Source organism: Pseudophryne corroboree, chromosome 7 (genome assembly GCF_028390025.1).
Source record: "Pseudophryne corroboree isolate aPseCor3 chromosome 7, aPseCor3.hap2, whole genome shotgun sequence".
Taxonomy (NCBI): domain Eukaryota; kingdom Metazoa; phylum Chordata; class Amphibia; order Anura; family Myobatrachidae; genus Pseudophryne; species Pseudophryne corroboree.
Genome location: NC_086450.1, coordinates 507,634,102 through 507,658,176, shown reverse-complemented (window position 1 = coordinate 507,658,176; position 24,075 = coordinate 507,634,102). Strand labels below are relative to the sequence as shown.

The following is a 24,075-nucleotide window of genomic DNA, read 5'->3' as shown; positions in this document are numbered from 1 at the left end:
ATCAGCAGGGGCAGGGCTTTTATTCAAGCCTGTTCGTGGTGCCGAAGCCGGACGGCTCGGTGAGACCTATTCTCAACCTGAAATCTCTCAACTTATTCCTTGAGAAATTCAAATTCAAGATGGAGTCTCTCAGAGCGGTGATCTCCAGTCTGGAGGAAGGAGAGTTCATGGTCTCCTTGGACATAAAGGACGCTTACCTTCATGTCCCCATTTATCCTCCTCACCAAAGATTCCTGAGGTTTGCTATCCAGGATACGCACTACCAGTTTCAGACGTTGCCGTTTGGTCTGTCCACGGCTCCGAGGATTTTTACCAAAGTAATGGTAGAAATGATGGTTCTCCTGCGCAGGCAAGGAGTTACAATTATCCCGTACTTGGACGATCTCCTGATAAAGGCGAAGTCCAAAGACAAGTTGTTACAGGACATTGCACTGTCCATGTCAGTTCTGCAACAGCACGGCTGGCTCCTGAACTTGCAAAAGTCACAGTTGATCCCGACAACCCGTTTGGCGTTTTTAGGCATGATTCTGGACACGGTCCAGCTGAAGGTTTTTCTCCCTGTGGAGAAAGCTCTGGAAATTCAGAGTTTGGTAAAACTCATTGAAACCGACAACGGTTTCCATTCATCAATGCATTCAATTGCTGGGAAAGATGGTGGCGGCATACGAGCCCTCCAATTCGGGAGGTTCCATGCCAGAGTGTTTCAGTGGGATCTGTTGGACAAGTGGTCCGGATCCCACCTGCATATGCACCGGAAGATAATTCTATCTCCCAACACCAGGATCTCCCTCCTGTGGTGGCTCAACAGCTCTCACCTCCTTGCAGGACGTCGGTTCGGGATCCAGGACTGGATCTTAGTGACCACGGATGCAAGTCTCCGAAGTTGGAGGGCAGTCACTCTGGGGGTGACCTTCCAGGGAAGATGGTCAAGTCCAGAAACTCATCTTCACATCAACGTTCTGGAGCTGAGGGCCATTTACAACGGCCTTCTACAAGCGGAACATCTTCTTCGAGACCTGCCGGTTCTGATTCAATCGGACAATGTCCCGGCAGTAGCTTACATAAACCGCCAAGGCGGCACAAGAAGCAGAGCGGCAATGGCAGAAGCCACAAAGATTCTTCGCTGGGCGGAGAGGCATACAAGCGCTCTGTCGGCAATATTCATTCCGGGAGTGGACAACTGGGAAGCGGACTTCCTCAGCAGACACGACCTAAATCCAGGAGAGTGGAGCCTCCATCCGGAGGTCTTCACGCTGCTGACAAAGCGATGGGGGGTTCCCCATATAGACATGATGGCGTCTCGCCTCAACAAGAAACTTCCGAGGTATTGTTCTTGGTCCAGGGACCCTCAGGCGGACGCGGTGGATGCACTGACAACACCCTGGGTGTTCCCCTCAGTGTATGTGTTCCCTCCGGTTCCTCTCATCCCAAAGGTGCTGAGGCTTCTAAAAAGGACAAGCATTCCGGCGATCCTTGTGGTCCCGGACTGGCCAAGGAGAACTTGGTACCCGGATCTTCTGCCGTTACTGGTCGATGATCCCTGGCCTCTTCCTCTGCGCGAGGACATGCTGCAGCAGGGGCCGTTCGTCTATCAAGACTTACAGCGGCTACGTTTGACGGCATGGCGGTTGAACGCCAGATTTTAGCCCAAAAGGGTATTCCCAGTAAAGTCATACCTACTCTTATCTTGGCCAGGAAGGGTGTGACGTCGAAGCACTATCACCGTATTTGGAGGAAATATATTTCCTGGTGCGAGTCCAAGAAAGCTCATTTGAAGAAATTTGACCTTGGCCGTTTTCTCCATTTTCTACAAAATGGTGTGGATGAGGGTCTTAAATTGGGCTCCATTAAAGTACAGATTTCTGCTTTGTCCATTTTCTTTCAGAAACAACTGGCCTCACTTCCTGAGGTGCAGACCTTTGTGAAAGGGGTGTTGCATATCCAACCTCCTTTTGTGCCCCCTGTGGCACCTTCGGACCTTGACGTGGTGTTATTCCTTCGGTCACATTGGTTTGAACCTTTACGTAAAGTGGAGTTGAAATTCCTCACTTGGAAGGTTGTCATTTTATTGGCATTGGCATCCGCTAGGCGGGTGTCAGAGTTGGCGGCCTTGTCTCACAAGAGCCCTTATTTGATCTTCCATGAAGATCGTGCTGAGTTAAGAACTCTGCAACAATTTCTGCCAAAGGTGGTTTTCTCTTTTCATATTAACCAACCTATTGTGGTGGCGCTTTGGCTGCGGATAAGTCTCTGGATGTGGTCAGAGCCTTGAAAATCTATGTAGCCAGAACGGCTCCATTGCGGAAAACAGAGTCTCTGTTTATTTTATACGCTCCCAATAAGATTGGATGTCCTGCTTCCAAGCAGACCATTGCACGCTGGATTTGTCAAACAATTCAGCAGGCTCATTCCGCGGCAGGCTTGCCGTTACCGAAATTGGTGAATGCCCATTCCACTAGGAAGGTGGGCTCCTCCTGGGCGGCTGCCCGGGGTGTCTCGGCATTGCAACTTTGCCGAGCTGCTACTTGGTCGGGGTCAAACATGTTTGCTAAGTTTTACAAGTTTGATACCTTGGCCGATGAAGACCTTAGTTTTGGTCTATCGGTGCTGCAGAGTCATCCGCACTCTTCCGCACGTTGTTAGAGCTTTGGTATAATCCCCATGGTTCTTTGAGCGGCCCAACATCCTCTAGGACGAAATAGGAAATAGGATTTTGATTTTTGAGGATGTTGGGCGCCCGTCCCAGTGCGTACTGTATCTGCAGTGTAGTTCTGGTTAAACACAGTTGGTGTTATGTTTTTTTCAGCTTCTTGCTGAATCTTGTTCATATCCGTTGACATGTGTTCAGTTATCTGCCATGTTGTACGGCATGCTTATGGCGTGAGCTGGTGTTGTGCTCACCTTTGTTGTTAAATCCTTTCCTCGAAATTTCCGTCTCGCCGGGCACAGTTCCAAACTGAGTCTGGTGGGGGATATAGAGGGAGGAGCCAGGTCACGCCCCCTTTGAAAGTCTTAAAGTGCCCATGTCTCCTGCGGATCCAGTCTATACCCCATGGTTCTTTGAGCGGACCAACATCCTCTACGGACTCATAGAAAAGGATTTACCGGTAGGTATTCAAAATCCTATTTTTGGCAATACCCGGATGACCAGAAACCTTACTATCATAAAACTCAGCAAGGACAGTGCCTCTCAAGAACTCAGGGACGAAGAGACGATCAACAGGAGTAACACTGGGCGCCTGCTGCTGAAGCTGGACTAACTGTTTGAATAAATCCTGTGTGAGGCCGGCCCGGATGACGGACGATGAGACAATGGGGGTTGCAGAAGAGAGGTTATTGTGAGCAGGAAGAAAACAACGTGACAGGGCATCGGCTTTGGTATTCTTAGAACCGGGCCTGAAGGTGATGATGAACTTGAATCGAGTAAAAAACCGCCCAACGTGCCTGCCGGGCATTTAGCCGCTTTGCTGATTCAATATACTGTAGATTCTTGTGGTCTGTGAATACAGTAATGGTATGCTTCGCTCCTTCAAGCCAGTGCCTCCACTCCTCGAAAGCCCATTTAACTGCCAGCAACTCTCGATTACCAACATCGTAGTTGGATTCTGCGGAGGAGAATTTCCTGGACATGAAGGCACACGGGTGTAACTCCAGAGACTCAGTGTCTTCCTGAGAAAGGATGGCTCCCACTCCAACCTCTGAGGCGTCCACCTCGACAATAAAGGGAAGATCTGGGATAGGGTGTCTGAGTTACTGGAGCTGAGACAAAGGCCTATTTTAGGGCCTGGAAGGCAGACTTGGCTTGAGGCGACCAATTGGAAGGATCCGCTCCTTTCTTTGTCAACACCACAATGGGAGCAACTAAATCTGAAAAGGCATGAAAAAAAAACGCCTATAATAATTCGCAAAATTTAAGAATCGCTGGATAGCCTTTAAGTTAGTGGGTTGTGTCCAGTTTAGGATTGCCCGGAGTTTCTTTGGTTCCATGTAAAACCCCTTTGGAGAAATAATATACCCTAAAAAGGACACCTCTGTGATGTGGAAATCACATTTCTCCAATTTGGCGTACAAATGATTCTCCCGTTACCTCTGAAGTACTAGTCGCACATGGACTACATGCTGTTCGGAAGATTCAGAATAAATCAAAATGTCGTCTAAATAAACGACCACGAACTCCCCTAGGAAGTCGCGGGGGACATCGTTAATAAGATCCTGAAACACCGCAGGAGCATTAGACAGACCAAATGGCATTACAAGATATTCGTAATGTCCTGACTGTGTACTGAAAGCCGTCTTCCACTTATCCCCAGATCTTATTTGGATGAGGTTGTAAGCCCCTCTGAAATCGATTTTGGAGAAAATAACCGCAGTACGGAGCTGATCAAACAGTACCGAAATCAACGGCAAGGGGTAGGTGTTTTTAATAGAAATCTTATTCAAAGCCCGATAATCAATGCACGGTCTAAGAGATCCGTCTTTCTTCTCAACAAAAAAGAACCCCGCACTTAATGGAGATTTCGAGGGCCTAATAAACCCCTTCTTCAGGCTCTCCTGTACATAATCATTCATAGCCTTAGTCTCGGGACCAGATAATGCATATAGTCTCCCTTTTGGCAGAGTGGCACCGGGGGACTAAGTCAGTGGCGCAGTCATATGACCGATGAGGAGGCAGAATATCCGCATTACCCTTAGAGAAACTGTCAGCAAAATCCTGATATTCCGAAGGTATAAGTTCCGGAGTGACAGCCGCGACCCGGACAGGACGAGAAATATATTCTTTAACACAAAAGGAACCCCACTGGGAAATTTCCCAAGACCGCCAATCTATGGTGGGATTATGAAGGCAAGCCAGGGGTGACCTAAAACAGCAGGCACAGCCGGACAATGGGTAAGATAAAACTAAATTTTCTCGGAATGTAAGGCCCCCACTGTCAGTTGTACTGGAGGGGTGCGATGAGTAATTACTCCATTAGAGAGTGGACCACCGTCTAACCCGTGCATGGTGATAGGTCTATCTTAATGAAACTGCGGAATTCCCAAAGCCTGAGCCCAGGCAAGATCCATAAAATTCCCAGCAGCTCCGCTGTCAATGAAGGCTGACACAAACGAACTGCGACTTCCAGAAGAAATTTTTACAGGAACTAACAAGGAATCATTTGAGGAGATTAACTGCAGACCCAAGTGAACCCCCTCACAATTCACTTGGTCACAGCGTTTCCCTGCTTATTTGGGCAGTTACGCACCACGTGTCCCTTCCCATCACAATATAAGCTGAGCCCTGAATTTAGCCTTCTGGCTCTTTCTTCTGGAGACAGCCGGGAGAGACCCACTTGCATAGGCTCCTCGACGTCCTCAGGGAAGGCATATACACATGGACTAGACCTGAAATTAGCCCCTCTTTCAGCCCTCCGTTCTCGGAGACGACGGTCAATCTTAATAGCAAGCTCCATGAGCTTATCTTAAGTCTCCGGAGCTGGATACTGAAGAAGACTATCCTTAATTACTTCAGACAAACCGAGGCGAAACTGACTGCGCAGGGCAGGATCATTCCAGCCACAGTCGTTCGACCAACGGCGAAATTCAGTACAATATGCCTCGGCGGGATTTTTACCGTTTTAGTGCACGCAAGTGGCTCTCGGCTGATGCTTCCCTATCTGGATCATCATACAACAAGCCTAACGATTTAAAGAAGGCATCTACTGTTTGTAAGGCTGCATCATCAGATTTTATCCCAAAAGCCCAGGTTTGGGGATCGCCTTGAAGCAAAGACATCACAATGCCCACCCGCTGAGACTCTGTACCTGAAGACCACGGCCTTAACCGAAAAATACAGTTTGCAGGCTTCCTTTAAAATTAAAGAAATCTTTTCGGTTACCCGAAAAGCGATCAGGAAGGTGCATTTTTGGTTCAGGAGTCACACCCGGGGAAGCCCGCAGGAGATCTTCCTGCGACCTTACCCGAAGGGTAAGATCCTGCACCATCTGAGTGAGTTCCTGAATCTGATTGGCCAAAAGCTGGTTGGGATTCATGAGGACGGAATTCCAACACCTCCCTAGTTAGAATATTGGATTAATTTTTGCTGAGGTTTAATTTTTTATTTTATTTTTTTGGGCCGGTGATAATGTTACGTTCTTTGTGCTCCGAACGAAAAGGTGTTGAGTGGTAAGTCCCGAGCACAAGAACGTGACGCTGAAATAATGACAAGGTGTAATAATAACCCCTAGCAACCTAACTCCATTGTTTCACCCGCGTGGTCAGTCTACGCCTGCGAGACTGTGTTCTTGGGCCCACGGTAGCCGCGTTTGAAGGGCGGATTAGGTCTGCCCAACTCCGATGCCCCCCGGTCTTAGTATGAAACAAGGCGTAAACGGAGACGGAATGATAACAAGGGGAAAACTAACTAAACACAAAACTGAGCTAGGGGCTACTACTGAACTACAAAGAAAACGTATGTGCGGCACGGCCGCCAAAGGAAAAGGAAACACTATCCAAACCCTACACGGCACCGCCGTATACCAGGTAGGACAGCTATAGTGGAACACCGCCGCAAAAACACCAAGAAACCAGAATAAATGGAATTCCAAGGCCGCAAGGCGCGGCTGAAGGCCGCTACTCACAACACCGGGAACAGCCGTAAGCGAACCGGAATGTTCGGGTCTCTCACGCAGGTGACAACTGACAGGAAGGCAGGGAGAAGGACAAGGATTGGCTTCCGACACCAGGAGTCAGGATCTCCGAAACAAGACGACTGGACTATAAAACACCGGACAGGGAATATTCTCCAGAGCAGGAACAGCTCACAGGAAGCTATCACCGGCGACTGTGTAATGCACCGAGACAAAATATAACAGGGAGCCCTCCAATGGCTATAGAGAACCTAATTAAACAGGTGTATTTAATATTAACATGGCAACGGGGAACGCGGTCCGCCTGTGGCGTCCCCGTTGCCATGGACCCGGCGGCTCCGAGCGCACGACGTCCTGGCCGTTGCCAGGGACCCGGCGGCTCAGCGCGCACGGCATCCTGACGTTGCTAGGCGCCGTGCGGGGGAACAGGGAGGCGCGGCGGCCGTGACCGTTGCTCGGCAACGGTCGGGGCGCCGGCGAGAGCCGCCGCGCCTAACACTACATCTAAGAAACCGGATAGGTTCAAACGTCAGAAGGTTACTAAATTGGTTTTACCTCGTTCTGACCGTTTGGTTGACATACGTCAGGAATCCTGGGAGAACCAAAGAAAGAAATTCACCTCGCACAAGAAGATGCTAGCCCGCTATCCCCTTGTGGCAGAGTTGAGCAAAAATTGGGAAACTCCACTGCCAGTGGACTCGCAAATCGCTAGGTTGGTGGTGTCATCTTCTCTGCCGGTCACTACTGTCACTTCTCTAAAGGAGCCGACGGATAAGCGCCTGGAGGGTTGCTTGAAAGCTATCTATACCCTTGCAGGAGCTGCGCATAGGCCCACCATTGCAGCTACTTGGGCCGCAGAAGCTACTGAGGCGTGGGCTCAGGAAATGGAGGCTGAGTTTCCGTCCAATTTTCCTGAACATACCAGACAAGGTCTCTCTTATATTGTCACGGCATCTCATTACATTAAAGAAGCAGCTTCAGATGCAGGTGGTCTGGCGGCCAAGGCTGCTACGACATCCATTTTGGCTCGCCGTATTCTCTGGTTGCGGTCCTGGTCAGTGGACTTGGACTCTTAGAAAACCCTGGATGTGCTCCCGTTTATAGGAGACATCCTCTTTGGTGAGGATCTCAACAAGATTGTCGCTGACTTAGCGTCTGCTAAGACTGAATGTATACCTAGTACTACTCCTTCGACCCCGAAGGCTAAGAGTACTTCCTTTCGTTCCTTTCACCTTCCAGGTAAAGCAAAGGGTCAGGCGTACCCGAAACAGTCTCGCTCTTCCAAAACCACCAAGCCTAAACGTGCCTGGGCTGCCCGACAGCCGGCTTCCAAATCTGACAAGCCTGCAGCATGACGGGGCGGGCCTCCCCCTGGGGGAGGCCGACTTCTAAAGTTTACCCAGGTATGGTTGAAGACCACTTCAGACGCTTGGGTACGGGAATTCGTCACTCACGAATACGCTATATCCTTCAAGATACGTCCCCCTCCTCGCTGTTGCCTGACGGACATCCCCTTGGATCAAGTGAAGGCATCAACTCTTCGTTTAGTTGTACAATCCCTCCTGGACACGGGAGTGGTAGTGCTGGTGCCTCTGGCTCAGAGGGGCAGGGGGTACTATTCTACACTGTTCCTAGTCCCCAAACCGAGTGGTTCCTCCCGGCCCATTCTCAACCTCAAATCTTTGAACAAGTTTGTGAGGGTCTCCAAGTTTCGACCCTTTGCTCTATTGTCCTGGCTTTGGAACCAGGGTACTATATGGTATCCCTGGATATACAGGATGCTTACCTACATATCCCTATTGCCATGTCACATCAGCAATACCTGCGGTTTGCTATTGGCAATCTCCATTACCAATTCCGGGCCTTACCATTTGGTCTGACCATGGCTCCGCGAATTTTCACCAAGTTCATGGCGGTTATGATGGCTGTACTCCGCCGTCAGGGCATCAGGATCTTGACGACTTGCTGATCCTGGCCAATTCCCCAGAAGTTCTCCTCCGTCATTTGGATCTGACGGTCCAGTTTCTGCAAGTCCACGGGTGGCTCATCAACTGGAAGAAATCATCCCTGGTCCCTGCCCAGAGCATGGTGCATCTGGGGGCGTTGTTGGACACACACAACCAGAGGTTGTTTTTGTCACAGGGGGAAAGTCCTGAAGCTCCAGGACAAGATACGTGGCTTCCGATCTCGTCCGCGTGTGTCGATACACTCTGCGATGCAAGTACTAGGTCTCATGGTGTCGGCTTTCGACATGGTGGAGTATGCTCAATTTCATTACCGCCCTCTGCAGAAACTGATTCTTGCCAAGTGGGACGGCCTGCCTCACCGGATCAGGTCTCAAATTATCTACTTGTCTCCGGACGTCCGTCTGTCACTGACCTGGTGGCTGCAGGGCCGACGATTGAGCAGGGTTCGTCCTTTCTGGATCTCCAACTGGGTCCTCCTGACGACGGATGCCTGTCAATATAAGGGCTTGGGGCGCGGTGTTGGAGCAAAACTCTCTTCAGGGTCGGTGGACCATGGAGAAGTCTCTCCTCCCAATAAACATTCTGGAATTGCGGGCAGTGTCAATGCTCTGAAACTGCCCCAGCATCTGGTACAGAACAGGCCTGTTCAAGTACAGTCAGACAACGCCACCACGGGGTGTACATAAATCATCAAGGCGGCACTCGAAGCCGCATGGCAGTGATGGAAGTGTCAAAGATTATTCAATGGGCGGAACGCCATCTGCCAGCCATATCGGCAGTGTTCATTCCGGTGGTCCACAACTGGGAAGCAGACTTCCTCAGTCATCAGGACGTACACGCCGGTGAGTGGAGCCTTCATCCCGAAGTATTTCAACTCCTAGTGGACACGTGGGGCCTACCAGACGTAGACCTGATGGCGTCTCGACACAATCACAAGGTTCCAGTCTTCGGAGCAAGAACAAGGGATCCTCAAGCGACGTTCGTGGACGCACTGGCAGTTCCATGAAACTTTCGGCTGCCGTACGTGTTCTCTCCGGTGTCACTCCTGCCCAGAGTAGTGAGGAAGTTCAAGGAGGAATCCTACTTCTGATAGCTCCGGCGTGGCCCAGACGGCATTGGTTCTCAGACCTGCAGGGTCTCTCGCTAGAGTGTTCTCTTCTACTTCCACAACGACCAGACCTCCTCGTTCAGGGCCCTTGTGTCTACCAGGATTTGGCCCGATTGGCTTTGACGGCGTGGCTCTTGAAGCTTTTCTGAGGCGGTCATTCAAACTATGTTTAAGGCCCGTAAGCCGGCTTCTGCTCGGATTTAACATAGGGTCTGGAATTCATACTTTGCTTGGTGCGCATCTAACAATCATGACGCTTACAAGTTTAGTACAGCCAAACTTTTTACAACAGGGCCTGGACTTGGGCCTTCGGCTGGCCTCCCTCAAGGTTCATATTTCTGCCTTGTCTGTATGGTTTCAGAGAAAAATTGCGACTCTGATGTTCATACATTCACTTAGGGTGTTTTACGGATTCAACCTCCCTGTGTCCCACCTGTGGCTCCTTGGGATTTATTGTTCTGGAGGCCTTACAAGAGTCTCCGTTTGAACCTCTTGAATCTGCGGACCTCAAGTGGCTTTCCCTTTAAGGTCTTGTTTCTGTTGGCTATTGCCTCTGCTAGAAGGGTATCAGATTTGGGTGCCTTGTCTTGTAGGTCCCCCTATCTGATTTTTCACTGTGACCGGGCGGTTCTTGGAATGCGTCCTGGTTATCTACCTAAGGTGGTGTCTTCTTTCCACCTTAACCAGGAGATTGGTTCCGGCCTTTTGTCTCTCCTGAATTGACTGGCAAAGAAAGGTCTTTGGATGTGGTACGTGCTCTCCGTATCTATGTGCAGAGGACAGCCTCCGTTAGGAAGTCTGATTCTCTCTTTGTACTTTTTGGTTTTCACAAATGTGGCTGGCCTGCTAACAAGCAGACCTTGGCCAGATGGATTAGAATGGTGATTGCACATGCTTATGTACAGGCTGGCCTTCCAGCTCCAGCTGCCATCAAAGCCCATTCTACTCGGTCTGTTGGACCTTCTTGGGCGGCCCGCCGTGGTGCAACACTTGAACAATTGTGCAAGGCGGCTACGTGGTCCTCAGTGAACACGTTCATAAGGTTCTATGCCTTCGATACTTCAGCCTCCCAGGATGCTTCCTTTGGACGCCGGGTTCTTGTGCCCGCTACAGTGCGTCCCCTCCCATAAGGAACTGCTTTAGGACATCCCCGATATTATTCTCTGTGGAATACCAGTGTACCCCGCTGCAGAAAAGGAGATTTATGGTAAGAACTTACCTTTGTTAAATCTCTTTCTGCGAGCTACACTGGATTCCACAGGGCGCCCACCGTGACGCACTTAGCTTCTTTGAGTTGCTATGGCATTAGCCGCTGATACCTTCTCCTGTCGTGAGAATGTGATGTCTGTGGCTACTAACTGTTGTCGTCTCTTTTACCTGCTACTGGATTGGACTGGTTAAGCAAACTGAGCTCCTGTGCACGGAGGCGGGGTTATAGAGGAGGCGGCGCTGAGCATCTTGGGAACAGTCAAAGCTTTTAGCCTGTTAGTGCCTCGGATCAAGATCCTACTCTGCACCCTGATGTTATTCCCTGTGGAATCCAGTGTACCTCGCAGAAAGAGATTTAACAAAGGTAAGTTCTTACCATAAATCTCCTTTTTAGCGTGGGAGCGTTCCCTCCCTATTACAACTGCTTTGGGACATCCCCAAGGCTAACCCTGTGGAGACCATGAAGAATAAGAAAATAAGAGTTATGGTAAAATTTATCCTCATTAAAGTTTTTTTCTCTGACGTCCTAGTGGATGCTGGGACTCCGTAAGGACCATGGGGAATAGCGGCTCCGCAGGAGACAGGGCACAAAATAAAAGCTTAAGGATCAGGTGGTGTGCACTGGCTCCTCCCCCTATGACCCTCCTCCAAGCCTCAGTTAGATTTTTGTGCCCGGCCGAGAAGGGTGCAATCTAGGTGGCTCTCCTGAGCTGCTTAGAATAAAAGTTTAGTTAGGTTTTTTTTTATTTTCAGTGAGTCCTGCTGGCAACAGGCTCACTGCATCGTGGGACTAAGGGGAGAAGAAACGGACTCACCTGAGTGCAGAGTGGATCGGGTTTCTTAGGCTACTGGACACTAGCTCCAGAGGGACGATCACAGGTTCAGCCTGGATGGGTCACCGGAGCCGCGCCGCCGTCCCCCTTACAGAGCCAGAAGAGACGAAGAGGTCCGGTGAAATCGGCGGCAGAAGACATCCTGTCTTCAGACTAAGGTAGCGCACAGCACCGCAGCTGTGCGCCATTGCTCTCAGCACACTTCACACTCCGGTCACTGAGGGTGCAGGGCGCTGGGGGGGGGAGCGCCCTGAGACGCAATATAACAGAATACCTTAGGTGGCAAAACAGAATACATCACATATAGCTCCTGGGCTATATGGATGTATTTTAATCCCCTGCCATTTTACACAAAAAAGCGGGAGATAAGGACGTCGTGAAGGGGCGGAGCCTATCTCCTCAGCACACAAGCGCCATTTTCCCTCACAGCTCCGCTGGAAGGACGGCTCCCTGACTCTCCCCTGCAGTCCTGCTTCAGAATCAGGGTAAAAAAGAGAAGGGGGGGCACGTTTGGCAGCAAATAAATATATTAACAGCAGCTATAAGGGAGTAACACTTATATAAGGTTATCCCTATATATATATATAGCGCTGGGTGTGTGCTGGCAGACTCTCCCTCTGTCTCTCCAAAGGGCTAAGTGGGGTCCTGTCCTCTATCAGAGCATTCCCGGTGTGTGTGCTGTGTGTCGGTACGCGTGTGTCGACATGTATGAGGAGGAAAATGATGTGGAGGCGGAGCAGTTGCCTGTGTTGGTGATGTCACCCCCTAGGGAGTCGACACCTGACTGGATGATTGTATTTAAACAATTAAGTGATAATGTCAGCAATTTACAAAAAACTGTTGACGACATGAGACAGCCGGCAAATCAATTAGTGCCTGTCCAGGCGTCTCAAACACCGTCAGGGGCGCTAAAACGCCCGTTACCTCAGTGGGTCGACACAGACCCTGACACAGATACTGAGTCTAGTGTCGACGGTGACGAGACAAACGTAATGTCCAGTAGGGCCACACGTTACATGATCACGGCAATGAAAGAGGCATTGAACCTTTCTGACACTACAAGTACCACAAAGAAGGGTATTATGTGGGGTGAGAAAAAACTACCAATATTTTTTCCTGAGTCAGAGGAAATAAATGAGGTGTGTGAAAAAGCGTGGGTTTCCCCCGATAAAAAACAGCTAATTTCTAAAAAATTATTAGCATTATATCCTTTCCCGCCAGAGGTTAGGGCGCGTTGGGAAACACCCCCTAGGGTAGATAAGGCGCTCACACGTTTATCATGATACGGCTACCCTCAAAGAACCAGCTGATAGAAGGCTGGAAAATATCCTAAAAAGTATATACACACATACTGGTGTTATACTGCGACCAGCAATCGCCTCAGCCTGGATGTGCAGTGCTGGAGTCGCATGGTCGGATTCCCTGACCGAGAATATTGATACCCTGGATAGGGACAATATTTTGTTAACTATAGAACATTTAAAGGATGCATTACTATATATGCGTGATGCACAGAGGGATATTTGCACCCTGGCATCAAGAGTAAGTGCTATGTCCATCTCTGCCAGAAGAGCGTTATGGACGCGACAGTGGTCAGGGGATGCGGATTCCAAACGGCACATGGAAGTATTGCCGTATAAAGGGGAGGAGTTATTTGGGGCTGGTCTATCGGACCTGGTGGCCACGGCAACGGCTGGAAAATCCACCTTTTTACCCCAGGTCACTCCACATCAGCAGAAAAAGACACCGTCTTTTCAAACTCAGTCCTTTCATTCCCATAAGTACAAGCGAGCAAAAGGCCACTCCTTTCTGCCCCGGGGCAGAGGAAGAGGAAAAAGACTGCACCATGCAGCCGCTTCCCAGGAGCAGAAGCCCTCCCCTGCTTCTGCCAAGTCTTCAGCATGACGCTGGGGCTTTACAAGCAGACTCAGATATGGTGGGGGCCCGTCTCAAGAATTTCAACGCGCAGTGGGCTCAAGTGGATCCCTGGATTCTACAGGTAGTATCGCAGGGGTACAACCTGGAATTCGAGACGTTTCCCCGTCATCGGTTCCTGAAGTCTGCTTTACCAAAGTCTCCCTCCGACAGGGAGGCAGTTTTGGAAGCCATTCACAAGCTGTATTCCCAGCAGGTGATAATCAAGGTACCCCTCCTGCAACAGGGAAAGGGGTATTATTCCACGCTGTTTGTGGTACCGAAGCCGGACGGCTCGGTGAGACCAATTTTAAATCTGAAATCCTTGAACACTTACATAAAAAGGTTCAAATTCAAGATGGAGTCACTCAGAGCAGTGATAGCGAACCTGGAAGAAGGGGACTATATGGTGTCTCTGGACATCAAAGATGCTTATCTCCACGTCCCAATATACCCTTCTCACCAAGGGTACCTCAGGTTTGTAGTACAAAACTGTCATTATCAGTTTCAGACGCTGCCGTTTGGATTGTCCACGGCACCTCGGGTCTTTACCAAGGTAATGGCCGAAATGATGATTCTTCTACGAAGAAAAGGCATTTTAATTATCCCTTACTTGGACGATCTCCTGATAAGGGCAAGATCCAGGGAACAGTTAGAAGTCTGAGTAGCACTATCTCAGGTAGTGTTACGTCAGCACGGGTGGATTCTAAATATTCCAAAATCGCAGCTGATTCCAACGACTCGTCTACTGTTCCTAGGAATGATTTTGGACATAGTCCAGAAGAAGGTGTTTCTCCCGGAGGAGAAGGCCAGGGAGTTATCCGAGCTAGTCAGGAACCTCCTAAAACCAGGACAGGTCTCAGTGCATCAGTGCACGAGGGTCCTGGGAAAAATGGTGGCTTCTTACGAAGCGATTCCATTCGGAAGATTCCATGCAAGAACGTTTCAGTGGGATCTACTGGACAAATGGTCCGGATCGCATCTGCAGATGCATCAGCGGATAACCCTGTCGCCAAGGACAAGGGTGTCTCTCCTGTGGTGGCTGCAGAGTGCTCATCTACTAGAGGGCCGCAGATTTGGCATTCAGGATTGGATCCTGGTAACCACGGATGCCAGCCTGAGAGGCTGGGGAGCAGTCACACAGGGAAGGAATTTCCAGGGCTTGTGGTCAAGCATGGAAACATCTCTTCATATAAACATTCTGGAACTAAGGGCCATTTACAATGCCCTAAGTCAAGCAAAACCTCTGCTTCAGGGTCAGGCGGTGTTGATCCAATCGGACAACATCACGTCAGTCGCCCACGTAAACAGACAGGGCGGCACGAGAAGCAGGAGGGCAATGGCAGAAGCTGCAAGGATTCTTCGCTGGGCGGAAAATCATGTGATAGCACTGTCAGCAGTGTTCATTCCGGGAGTGGACAACTGGGAAGCAGACTTCCTCAGCAGACACGACCTTCACCCGGGAGAGTGGGGACTTCACCCAGAAGTCTTCCACCTGATTGTAAACCGTTGGGAAAAACCAAAGGTGGACATGATGGCGTCACGTCTAAACAAAAAACTGGACAGATATTGCGCCAGGTCAAGGGACCCTCAGGCAATAGCAGTGGACGCTCTGGTAACGCCGTGGGTGTACCAGTCAGTGTATGTGTTCCCTCCTCTGCCTCTCATACCAAAAGTACTGAGAATCATAAGGAGAGGAGTAAGAACTATACTCGTGGTTCCGGATTGGCCAAGAAGGACTTGGTACCCGGAACTTCAAGAGATGCTCACGGACGAACCGTGGCCTCTACCTCTAAGAAAGGACCTGCTACTGCAGGGGCCTTGTCTGTTCCAAGACTTACCGCGGCTGCGTTTGACGGCATGGCGGTTGAACGCCGGATCCTGAGGGAAAAAGGCATTCCAGAAGAAGTCATCCCTACTCTGGTCAAAGCCAGGAAGGACGTAACCGCAAAACATTATCACCGCATTTGGCGTAAATATGTTGCGTGGTGTGAGGCCAAGAAGGCCCCTACAGAGGAATTTCAACTGGGTCGTTTCCTTCATTTCCTGCAAACAGGATTGTCTATGGGCCTAAAATTGGGGTCCATTAAGGTTCAAATTTCGGCCCTGTCGATTTTCTTCCAGAAAGAACTGGCTTCAGTACCTGAAGTTCAGACTTTTGTAAAAGGGGTGCTGCACATACAGCCTCCTTTTGTGCCTCCAGTGGCACCTTGGGATCTCAATGTTGTGTTGAGTTTTCTAAAGTCACATTGGTTTGAACCACTTTCCACTGTGGACTTAAAATATCTCACATGGAAGGTGTCGATGCTGTTAGCCTTGGCTTCAGCCAGGCGTGTGTCAGAATTGGCGGCTTTATCATATAAAAGCCCTTACTTAATTTTTCATTCTGACAGGGCGGAATTGAGGACTCGTCCTCAATTTCTACCTAAGGTGGTTTCTGCATTTCACATGAACCAACCTATTGTGGTACCTGCGGCTACCAGGGACTTAGAGGACTGCTTGACGTTGTCAGGGCCTTGAAAATATATGTTTCCAGGACGGCTGGAGTCAGAAAATCTGACTCGCTGTTTATCCTGTATGCACCCAACAAGCTGGGTGCTCCTGCTTCAAAGCAGACGATTGCTCGTTGGATTTGTAGTACAATTCAGCTTGCACATTCTGTGGCAGGATTGCCACAACCAAAATCAGTAAAAGCCCATTCCACAAGGAAAGTGGGCTCATCTTGGGCGGCTGCCCGAGGGGTCTCGGCTTTACAACTTTGCCGAGCAGCTACTTGGTCAGGGGCAAACACGTTTGCTAAATTCTACAACTTTGATACCCTGGCTGAGGAGGACCTGAAGTTCTCTCATTCGGTGCTGCAGAGTCATCCGCACTCTCCCGCCCGTTTGGGAGCTTTGGTATAATCCCCATGGTCCTTACGGAGTCCCAGCATCCACTAGGACGTCAGAGAAAATAAGATTTTACTTACCGATAAATCTATTTCTCGTAGTCCGTAGTGGATGCTGGGCGCCCATCCCTAGTGCGGATTGTCTGCAATACTTGTATATAGTTATTGTTACAAAAATTCGGGTTATTATTGTTGTGAGCCATCTTTTCAGAGGCTCCTTTGCGTTTATCATACTGTTAACTGGGTTCAGATCACGAGTTGTACGGTGTGATTGGTGTGGCTGGTATGAGTCTTACCCGGGATTCAATATCCTTCCTTATTATGTACGCTCGTCCGGGCACAGTATCCTAACTGAGGCTTGGAGGAGGGTCATAGGGGGAGGAGCCAGTGCACACCACCTGATCCTTAAGCTTTTATTTTGTGCCCTGTCTCCTGCGGAGCCGCTATTCCCCATGGTCCTTACGGAGTCCCAGCATCCACTACGGACTACGAGAAATAGATTTATCGGTAAGTAAAATCTTATTTTTTTTTCCTTCGAGGTCCATGGGAATCCACAGGGCGTCCACCCCAACGCACCTTTCTTCAGTGGGTTACTCTTTTTGGTCACCAGTTCCCGTCTCCTACAAGTGAGAGTGTTTACTCTGTGTATCCTTTTTCCTTCTCCTCTCCAGCTCCCGCTTTGGGCTTTTTAACTAAAACTGAAGAGCCTGAGCTGTGGGCAGGGTATGAGGATAGAGGGGCTCAAAAGCTTTGCTGTTCAGTGCTTGATCCTGGTCTCCACCAACCATACCCAAGGTTACCCCTGTGGATACCATGGGCCTCGAAGAAATAGAGTTATCGAGGGTAAGTTTTACCATAGCGCCTTATTTTTTGCATTAAAATGAAATGAAACCTCCTGTCCTTCTTCTTCTCTTCTGACAGGAGTCTTTCCCATTGTGGTCCTCACTAATTATAAAGACCAAAATATTTCTAAAATGTGCAGAGCAATGGAAGACCTTGGCGCCCAGCACATCTTCGCTCTGGATAATTACACCACCTCAAATTCCACCCGGAATGTGGGTACAGACACCCCAGTCCTGAGATTCCTGCACGCCTGCCTCCAGGAGGCCGATCGGGGGATTCAGAAGAGGCAGAACCTGGATGCACAGTTGGAGGTTATAAGACAGTCTGTAAGTCAGATCCAGTCGGAGATGAGTAGACAGAAAGAGATCGAGATGTATATGAAGGAGGAGAGCCGGAATAAGAGGCGGAGTAACGGAGTCCAAGCGCTCCGTGGCCCCCAAAGCCTTTATCCAGCTTGGCGAAGGAGGAGAAACATGACTCAGTTCCTGAGAAAGAGCTGTACAATGCAGATTTCAAATATCGTGACATCGTCAGGCGCCAACTCAAACCAGGACCCTCAGCCTTCTTGTCATAGGTAATGGAAGAGTGTTTAGAGACGTGTGATTGTTGTTTCGTTCCCCCTTTTTATTCTTGTATTCTACACCATGGTGCTATAATTATCTCTCAAGGCTGCTATAGACAAGTGCGATTTCTCCTGTTGGAGAAATCACAGCTGATGCCCCTTAAACTGGGCGGTAGGATCGTATGCGATATGTCGCATGCGGTCCTTTTGCATGTGACTTGTCGCATGCGATCCCGTTCCCTGCTGCCGGAGCCCGTCCCAAGTTGGTGTTCAGACATGCAGCACGTCCGATCTCCGACTCCGATGCGCACGGAAACGCGCAGCGGATCCGACCTCATGTCCAAACACAGACGATTTGTCCACTTTTCTTCCAATCCCTCGTCCTGATCCGTCGGAATCGGATGAAAACAGGCCAAATCCAGCGGGGGCAAATCCGGTATTCCTGAGCCACTGTGTAATACCAGTGATGTACACGTATGTGCCTTCTGCCACAGGAAGTAGGGAATCTATAGGGCCTGTCTGGGATTCTAAAGCAGAAGCCCTGATCTCCATTGCTCTCTACACCTGTTCTTTCACACCATAGACAATTATAAAAATTAACAAAACCCATATTAAACACTAGCAGGCTTCTCAAACTAAGCTGACGACAAGAAATATTAACAAATGTAGGGATATACAGTGTATGTATCTATGTATTGCTTTCCACAAACTCTGATGCGTTTCTTACCAGAGAGAGAAGAAACGCATCCGTATTAGTTGGACCACACTCACCTCTTGGCAGTTGTGAATCTCACTCAGGGAACACCTCTCTCCCCAGCTGACCGTCCCAATCCAAGTCTCGCTGACACCAGCACACCATTCCTGATTTATATACCATGTACTAGTCCTACATTGTCTAGTCCTCTTACTGTATGTCACTGCTTTTCCTCATTTGTTTTTGTACTTGGTTAGATGCAAGTTGAAGTTTTGGGGGTATATGCAATTAGCGGCGAATCGCTGCAAATTATCGGCCGTTTTTTAATTCGACACAATTCGACCGTCCAATTTCGGCAAGTGGTTGCCGAAATTCACCATATTCAATGAAAAACGGATTCGACAGTCCCGCTGGCGAAAAACGGCTGATTTGACGGATTTTGCCGCGATTTTTAAAAAACGGGGAAAAAAATGGCGTGCGGTCCCCCCTCCAAAGCATAACCAGCCTCGGGCTCTTCGAGCCGGTCCCGGTTCTAAAATTCCGGGGGGAAAAATTGTCAGGAACCCCCGTATTTTTAAAACCAGCACCGGGCTCTGCGCCTGGTGCTGGTGCAAAAAATACGGGGGACAAAAAGAGTAGGGGTCCCCCGTATTTTTTACACCAGCATCGGGCTCCACTAGCTGGACAGATAATGCCACAGCCGGGGGTCACTTTTATACAGTGCTCTGCGGCCGTGGCATTAAATATCCAACTAGTCACCCCTGGCCGGGGTACCCTGGGGGAGTGGGGTCCCCTTCAATCAAGGGGTCCCCCCCCCCCCAGCCACCCAAGGGCCAGGGGTGAAGCCTGAGGCTGTTCTCCCCCACCCCCATCCAAGGGCTGCGGATGGGAGGCTGATAGCCTTGAGAAAAATGACAGAATATTGTTTTTTCCAGTAGTACTACAAGTCCCAGCAAGCCTCCTCCGCAAGCTGGTACTTGGAGAACCACAAGTACCAGCATGCGGGAGAAAAACGGGGCCGCTGGTACCTGTAGTACTACTGGGGAAAAAAATACCCAAATAAAAACAGGAGACACACACCTTGATAGTAAAACTTTATTACACAACTGCCGACACACACATACTTACCTATGTTGACCCGCCGACTGCCACAGTCTCCGTCGATCCGGGGTACCTGTGAAAAAATTAGACTGACCTGATCCAGTGTCCAGGTTATAATCCACGTACTTGGCAAAAAAAAAAACACGAACACCCGAACCAGCGGACTGAAAGGGGTCCCATGTTTACACATGGGACCCCTTTCCCCGAATGTGCCGGGACCCCACGTGACTCCTGTCACTGAGGTCCCTTCAGCCAATCAGGAAGCGCTACTTTGTTGCGCTCACCTGATTGGCTGTGCGCGTCTGAGCTCAGACAGCGCATCGCACAGCTCCCTCCATTACTTTCAATGGTGGGAACTTTGCCGTCAGCGGTGGGGTTACCCGCGGTCAGCGGCTGACCGCGGGTAACACCACCGCTGACGGCAAAGTTCCCACCATTGAAAGTAATGGAGGGAGCTGTGCGATGCGCTGTCTGAGCTCAGACGCGCACAGCCAATCAGCAGAGTGCAAGGACGTTGCGCTCGCTGATTGGCTTAAGAGACCTTTCAGTGACAGCTGTCACGGAGAGGTCTCTGCATTCGGGGAAAGGGGTCCCATGTGTAAACATGGGACCCCTTTCAGTCCGCTGGTTTGGGTGTTCGTGTTTTTTTTTTGCCAAGTACGTGGATTATAACCTGGACACTGGATCAGGTGAGTCTAATTTTTTTCACAGGTACCCCGGATCGACGGAGACTGTGGCAGTCGGCAGGTCAACATAGGTAAGTATGTGTGTGTCGGCAGTTGTGTAATAAAGTTTTACTATCAAGGTGTGTGTCTCCTGTTTTTATTTGGGTATTTTTTTCCCAGTAGTACTACTACAGGTACCAGCGGGCCTGTTTTTCACCCGCATGCTGGTACTTGTGGTTCTCCAAGTACCAGCTTGCGGGGGAGGCTTGCTGGGACTTGTAGTACTACTGGAAAAACCAATATTCTTGTCATTTTTCTCAAGGCTATCAGCCTCCCACCCACAGCCCTTGGATGGGGGGGGACAGCCTCGGGCTTCACCCCTGGCCCTTGGGTGGCTGGGGGGGGGGACCCCTTGATTGAAGGGGTCCCCACTCCCCCAGGGTACCCCGGCCAGGGGTGACTAGTTGGATATTTAATGCCACGGCCGCAGGGCAATGTATAAAAGTGACCCCCGGCTGTGGCATTATCTGTCCAGCTAGTGGAGCCCGATGCTGGTGTAAAAAATACGGGGAACCCCTACTCTTTTTGTCCCCCGTATTTTTTGCACCAGGCGCAGAGCCCGTTGCTGGTTTTAAAAATACGAGGGATCCCCTGTCATTTTTCCCCCCGGATTTTTAGAACCAGGACCGGCTCGAAGAGCCCGAGGCTGGTTATGCTTTGGAGGGGGGACCCCACGCCATTTTTTTCAGGGATTTTTCCATTCCATCTAAAAAAAAAATAAAAAAAATATTTTTACAAATATATAAATAATAGTTGTGCCTCCAAAAAAGACAAACCAAATACCTAATCCCTTCTAATATAAATAGATATGCTATTACCAAAAAAAAAAAAAAAAAAACACCAAAAAAAACATGTTTTCAATTTTTTTTATTAGTTTCACCCACCAAAGTGTGGCGGATTGAAAAAGACGAATTTACTGTCTAAAAGCACTGTTGTCGAATTTCCAAACTTCAATTGAATACACTTTGGTCGAATTGCAGCATTTGTATCATTGCAGAAAAGTCGAATTTGACAAAAGTCGAATTTTGAAAGTCCGTTTTTTGTTTTTTTTTTACGGAAATTACTGAATTGCATTGACAAATTTTTTTTGGGGGCGAAAAAGTCCAGTTTTTCGCCAATTTCGGGAATTCGACCGCAATTGCATATACCCCTTAGTCTATTACGGGAAAAGTTCCCTCTGAAAGGGTCAGGTGGAACGAGTGATATCTTGTAGCAATTCAGTGACCAGTGGTAGGAATAGCAAGAGTCTCACCAGTCCACAATGGGATATTCCCTGTACCTGTGCTCCAAATGTGCAGCAACTGTCTCACCAGCCCCTGTGGGAGTCCTCCCCGCTCCTCTCCTCTGGATATACGGCAACTACATGCCAGCAGCCTCCGATGGGTGTGTGCACTGATGAGTGCGTGGATGCAGTGAGGGCAGTCGTGCTGAGACACTTGTGTGCACTGATATGATGCAGTGAGGCCAGGCGTGCTGAGACTCTTGACCGTCAGCCCCCCTGGATGGCTGAAAATGCACCAATCAGATGTTAATCACGTGAGATGGGGGTGGGGGTGGGGGGCATTTGGAGTATAGTACTGTAGATAGCAACCAAGTTTTGCTGGTATCCAGTGTTAGCGATGAGTTAACGCGTTTCACCAGTCGTTGCTTGTTCACAAGGTTAATGTGCATGATTGCATTATTACACCACAGGTCCTTTTTATATATAAATTACATTTATATAGTTACAATTATATTTATGTATAAATTAAATTTATATTATATAGAAACCAGTTAGTGTCTTAGCTCAGTGTGGTGCAGTCTCACCAAAGGGACTGATCTAATCAATAGGGAATGGAAAAAGTTTTTTTCCATTCTAAGAAAAACTGGACAACCGACCACAGTGCGTAATTGGACATTGGAGGTCATTCCGAGTCGTTCGCTCGCAAGGCGATTTTAGCAGAGTTGCTCACGCTAAGCCGCCGCCTACTGGGTGTGAATCTTAGCATCTTAAAATTGCGAACGACGTAATCGCAATATTCCGATTACAAACTTCTTAGCAGTTTCAGAGTAGCTTCAGACCTACTCGGCATCTGCGATCAGTTCAGTGCTTGTCGTTGCTGGTTTGACGTCACAAACACACCCAGCGTTCGCCCAGACACTCCCCCGTTTCTCCAGCCACTCCTGCGTTTTTTCCGGAAACAGTAGCGTTTTTTCCCACACGCCCATAAAACGGCCTGTTTCCGATCAGAAACACCCATTTCCTGTCAATCACATTACGATCGCCTGAGCGATGAAAAAGCCGTGAGTAAAAATCCTAACTTCATAGCAAATTTACTTGGCGCAGTCGCAGTGCGGACATTGCGCATGCGCACTAAGCGGAAAATCGCTGCGATGCGATGAAATTTACCGAGCGAACAACTCGGAATGAGGGCCATTGTACCATACTGCAAGAACTTGCATGGTCCCTTAAGGGCCCATACACACTTGATGATGCACACATCGTTAACGACAGTCGTTACCGACTTCCCTTGTACTTCCCATGAACAGCTGAGCAAACGACATGACCATATACACTACCAAAGACCAAAGACGAAAGACCAAAGACCATTCATCGTTGAAGCATCCAAGCTGAACAGTTTATTAAAATAATGAGCTGGGAACAGGGCTGGTGAACAGTGACTTGGTCGTTGGTCATTCACACCATACACATTCAACGACGTCTCTGGTCGGTAACGACCATAGTGGAAATTGAGCATACATGCTCCACAGATAAGCGAGGGTCGTTAACGTCCCGCGGGGCCGCGCATCGGTGGTCGTCGGATGCATACACACTTGACGATATAATGAGCGACGTCGTTGATGAGGGCTGAAATGAACGACGTCGTTCATTTTATCTTCAAGTGTGTATGGGCCTTTAAGGCCACACAATCTCTCCCAATTCCCTCACTTAAACTAGTACTATATTGAAAGAATATGGTATGCGCTTGTTGGGATTCCGTCTGTCACAATGCCGACGCCAGGATCCTGACAGGGGCACAATACTCCCGCTGGTATACCGGCGAGGTATGTGATTCCTCCTCTACGGGTGTCCACGACACCTGCTGCCATTCTACCGCTCGGGATGCCGATGTCGGTATAATGACAGTCGGCATCCCATGCGGTGCTAATACATACCAAACCCAAGAATATAACCAGTTGGCTTATAGCGGTAGTGATTTGTATTTATTTTACTTTTGTTTTGTTTTTTTGTACCACTTAGGGAGAAGAATATGGCAGTAATGGGCCCATGCGGAGACCAGACGTTCCATTAAAGCTTATTTTAAAATTGCATAAATATTTGTTTTTCATTTGTGTACAGGGTGTGGGTCTCCTCATTACGCTGGGACCAGTAAGGCGCCACATTTGTCCTCCATGCGGCTGGCGCAGAGTAGAACGATTGTCGGCCATAATCACTCCACCTTAGCCTACCCTTAGACCGACTCTTAGCTCCAATGTTCTCCGTAATTGCAAGTAATCCGCTAATGTGTACGCAATGGTGCTATAATAAAAATGTATGCATATGAAGGGAATTCAGTAGAGGACCCTATCTTCTGCATGAGTGTCGCAATATAATGTGCGTCTCTA

General features: G+C 49.1%; 1 protein-coding gene across 2 annotated transcripts in view; it reads left to right on the top strand.

Annotated features, from left to right (window-relative positions):
* LOC134945856 (uncharacterized) overlaps nt 1–23,785 on the top strand; it is an 87,611-nt gene extending 63,826 nt beyond the window's left edge. For both annotated transcript variants that reach the window (XM_063935395.1, XM_063935396.1), the window contains exons 5-6: nt 17,466–17,961; nt 23,711–23,785. In XM_063935395.1, the coding sequence (XP_063791465.1) occupies nt 17,466–17,961; nt 23,711–23,762 (548 nt within the window). In that variant the 3' untranslated portion in view covers nt 23,763–23,785. The remainder of the gene's footprint in view (nt 1–17,465; nt 17,962–23,710) is intronic.
* The last annotated feature ends 290 nt before the right edge of the window (nt 23,786–24,075 follow it).